Source organism: Marmota marmota, unplaced genomic scaffold (genome assembly GCF_001458135.2).
Source record: "Marmota marmota marmota unplaced genomic scaffold, marMar, whole genome shotgun sequence".
Classification (NCBI taxonomy): domain Eukaryota; kingdom Metazoa; phylum Chordata; class Mammalia; order Rodentia; family Sciuridae; genus Marmota; species Marmota marmota.
Window position 1 is genome coordinate 99,258 of NW_025999853.1, and position 2,681 is coordinate 101,938.

Below are 2,681 nucleotides of genomic sequence, written 5' to 3' on the forward strand. Positions count from 1 at the left end.
CCTTATGGAGGGTTCCCTGAGAATTCTGACCAGGCTTTGAAGAATTCTAGGTTAGGATTGAGGAAGGTCCAACAAAAAGCCCCAGAGAAACAGGCTCCCAGACCTCAGTGTCCTCACTGAGGACACCTCCCCACGGTGTCCCCAGCAGCAGCACTGCCTGGGGGGAGCCAGTCCAGCCAGAATTCATCTAGAGGAAACTGGGAGGCTCCAGCTGGGGCTGGAGAAGAATCCAGGAGGTGTGAAATTCCAGGCTGGGGGGGGTCACATGAGCAAAGGCAGGGAGGAGCAGTCTGGTGGCCTGGGGGCATTGACACAGCTGGTATTGCTGCAGGTAGAGGGACTGGAGATGGGCTGGAAGAGGAGGGTGTTCTGATTACCAACCATCTTGCAATCCCAGAAGCTAACACCATAAGATTTTTTTTTAATATTTATTTTTTAGTATTGGGCGGACACAACATCTTTGTCTGTATGTGGTGCTGAGGATCCAACCCGGGCCGCACGCATGCCAGGTGAGCGCGCTACCGCTTGAGCCACATCCCCAGCCCCCCCATAAGATATTTACCCAAGGCTGCCCTTGGACTCCCATGATTCCCATCTTAGAGATCAAAACACTGAGGCACAGAGAGTGTGTCAAGAACTGGGAAAGGCCTGAGATCTGATCTTACCTGCAAGTTACCGTGGCTGCTGATGCTGGCAGAAGACTGGAGACAACCCTGGGTCAGAGACAAAAGACTTTGTTACTCAGGCAGCATGAATATCCCCAGGGGACACAGGCCACCCTAGGTAGGTGCTGCTCACATCACCAGTCTGAGTCACAGCCAAGCAACCATGGGTTTAGGCATCTCCAATCTTCTATGAGAGGCTGTGAGCTCTCCTGCCCTACTTTTAGCCCAGAGACACGAACTTTATTATTCTGATCAGGGAACATGGTACCTGCTCTCGGGTCCAGAGGGAGATACTTCCTCGGTTTTCCACGGCTGCTCATCAGCCTTGAAATGATGATCCAGAACAAGGATGGAAGCCACTCACAGGTTTTTAAGCAGCAGAGTGACATGTTCCTATCACAAGTTTAAAACCCATGCTAAGGGGTGAACACACAGGTTGAAATAAGATTCACCTCCAGCCCTGAGACCCACTTATCCAATTGCCCCAAACTCTCTCAGGGCAGCTTACGTAAAGGTGGTACCATTTGATGCCCAAGTCACCGTGGCTCTGCTGTTCCTGCAGCGGCTCCCTGTCATGGCCTCCCCTGTCCTTCCCTCAAACTCCCACGACAGTTTCTCCTGGGGATGTTGTCTGTATGTGTCTGTCTTCACAGGACGCGTGAAGATGCACCCAGGGTCCGAATGCTTCATAAGTCTCCAGGGCTTTAGGGGGCCCTGCCACCTGCCCCTGCCTCCACAGAGCCCAGTCACCTCTGTCTGGAGATGCTACCTCCCAGCTGCGCTGCTGGGCTGGGTTTTCAGGTCACCGCTTCAGTGAGCACCAGCTCACACCCATGCACACTCGGCTCTGGTTCTGGCTGGAGCTAGAGCTTGCACGCGCCTTGCCCCCAGGTGAAGGCTCAGATCTGGACAAGAGTCTGTGACTCCCAGAGAAGGGGTGGGCAGGGAGGACATCATCCCCATGGCGGGGAGGAGCTACATGGAGCACATGCCCAAGGACTCCTGGACAGGACCCCAGTGGCCAGACAGAATCCTGCAGGACTGCTGCCTCCTCAGAGATGTTCTGGTGACCCCTCATCCCCAGCACTATGCAGACACCAGTCAAGACTACAATGCAGCCCTGGTGACCCCGCGACCCTGATGTGGGCTTCCCTTCAAGTCGGGAATGCAGGCCTGGAAGGAGTCGGGCCTGGGGCGGGGGAGTGAGCCACAGGCTGCCCCGGAGACTTCCACATCCTTCCCATGCCGCACTGGTCAGGGGAGGATTTGTGCAAAAATGCAGCTGGAGCTGGAGTGAGAAGGATGGTAGCATTTTTTTTTTTTAAGTTTTTAATTGCAAAGTTAATTTTCTGCAGCATATATTTAGACATTTTTGACAGGATGAAGTAAGATGCTTCCCCAGCTCACCTCCCCACACACTGGCTAATCCCATTGCTGCTTGTTCCTTCCCTGCCCCGTTCTCCTGCCCTACTGTAGACTGTGATGGGTGTGGGGCACAGGCAGGATTCAGAGGAGGGGGTTTCTGCTATCCCCTGAGATCACAGAAATACTTATTAATGGGGGTGGAGGGAAGTGAACTCCTTTAGGAGATTAGAGGTGGCAGGCCACAGGTAATTGGCCATGGTACAAACAGTGGTTGGGTCAACACCCCCACCCCACCCAACACTGGCCTCTCTCATCCTCTCCATCTCCCACCCCAGCTTTATACAATAGTCTGGTCCAGTCGGAAGAAACGAGGCACAAATGCTGCTCCAACTCATACTGGCTGTGCGACCTTGGCCAGCGCCTTGACCACAGTGGGCCTCAGTTTCCGCATTTGTATTGTGCACCTGTCCCCAGCGAGACTTAATTGAGACCCGGCTTGTAGGGCGCTCAGCACAGAGCTGCACAGGAGGAAAGCTCGCTGCAAGGTGGCTGTCGGCATTACGGGTACCCGGGTGAGGCCAGAGGGCGCGAGGGGAGGGCTGGGGGTCGCCCAGGATCCCGCCGCGCGACCAAGGGGTCTCCGCCCTCTGC

At 54.9% G+C, this 2,681-nt stretch overlaps 1 protein-coding gene across 1 annotated transcript in view; it reads left to right on the forward strand.

Moving 5' to 3' along the window:
* Positions 1–2,045: 2,045 nt before the first annotated feature.
* Nptxr (neuronal pentraxin receptor) overlaps positions 2,046–2,681 on the forward strand; it is a 20,907-nt gene continuing 20,271 nt past the window's right edge. The window contains exon 1 of the mRNA XM_015482555.1: positions 2,046–2,050. Within this exon, the coding sequence (XP_015338041.1) occupies positions 2,046–2,050 (5 nt within the window). The remainder of the gene's footprint in view (positions 2,051–2,681) is intronic.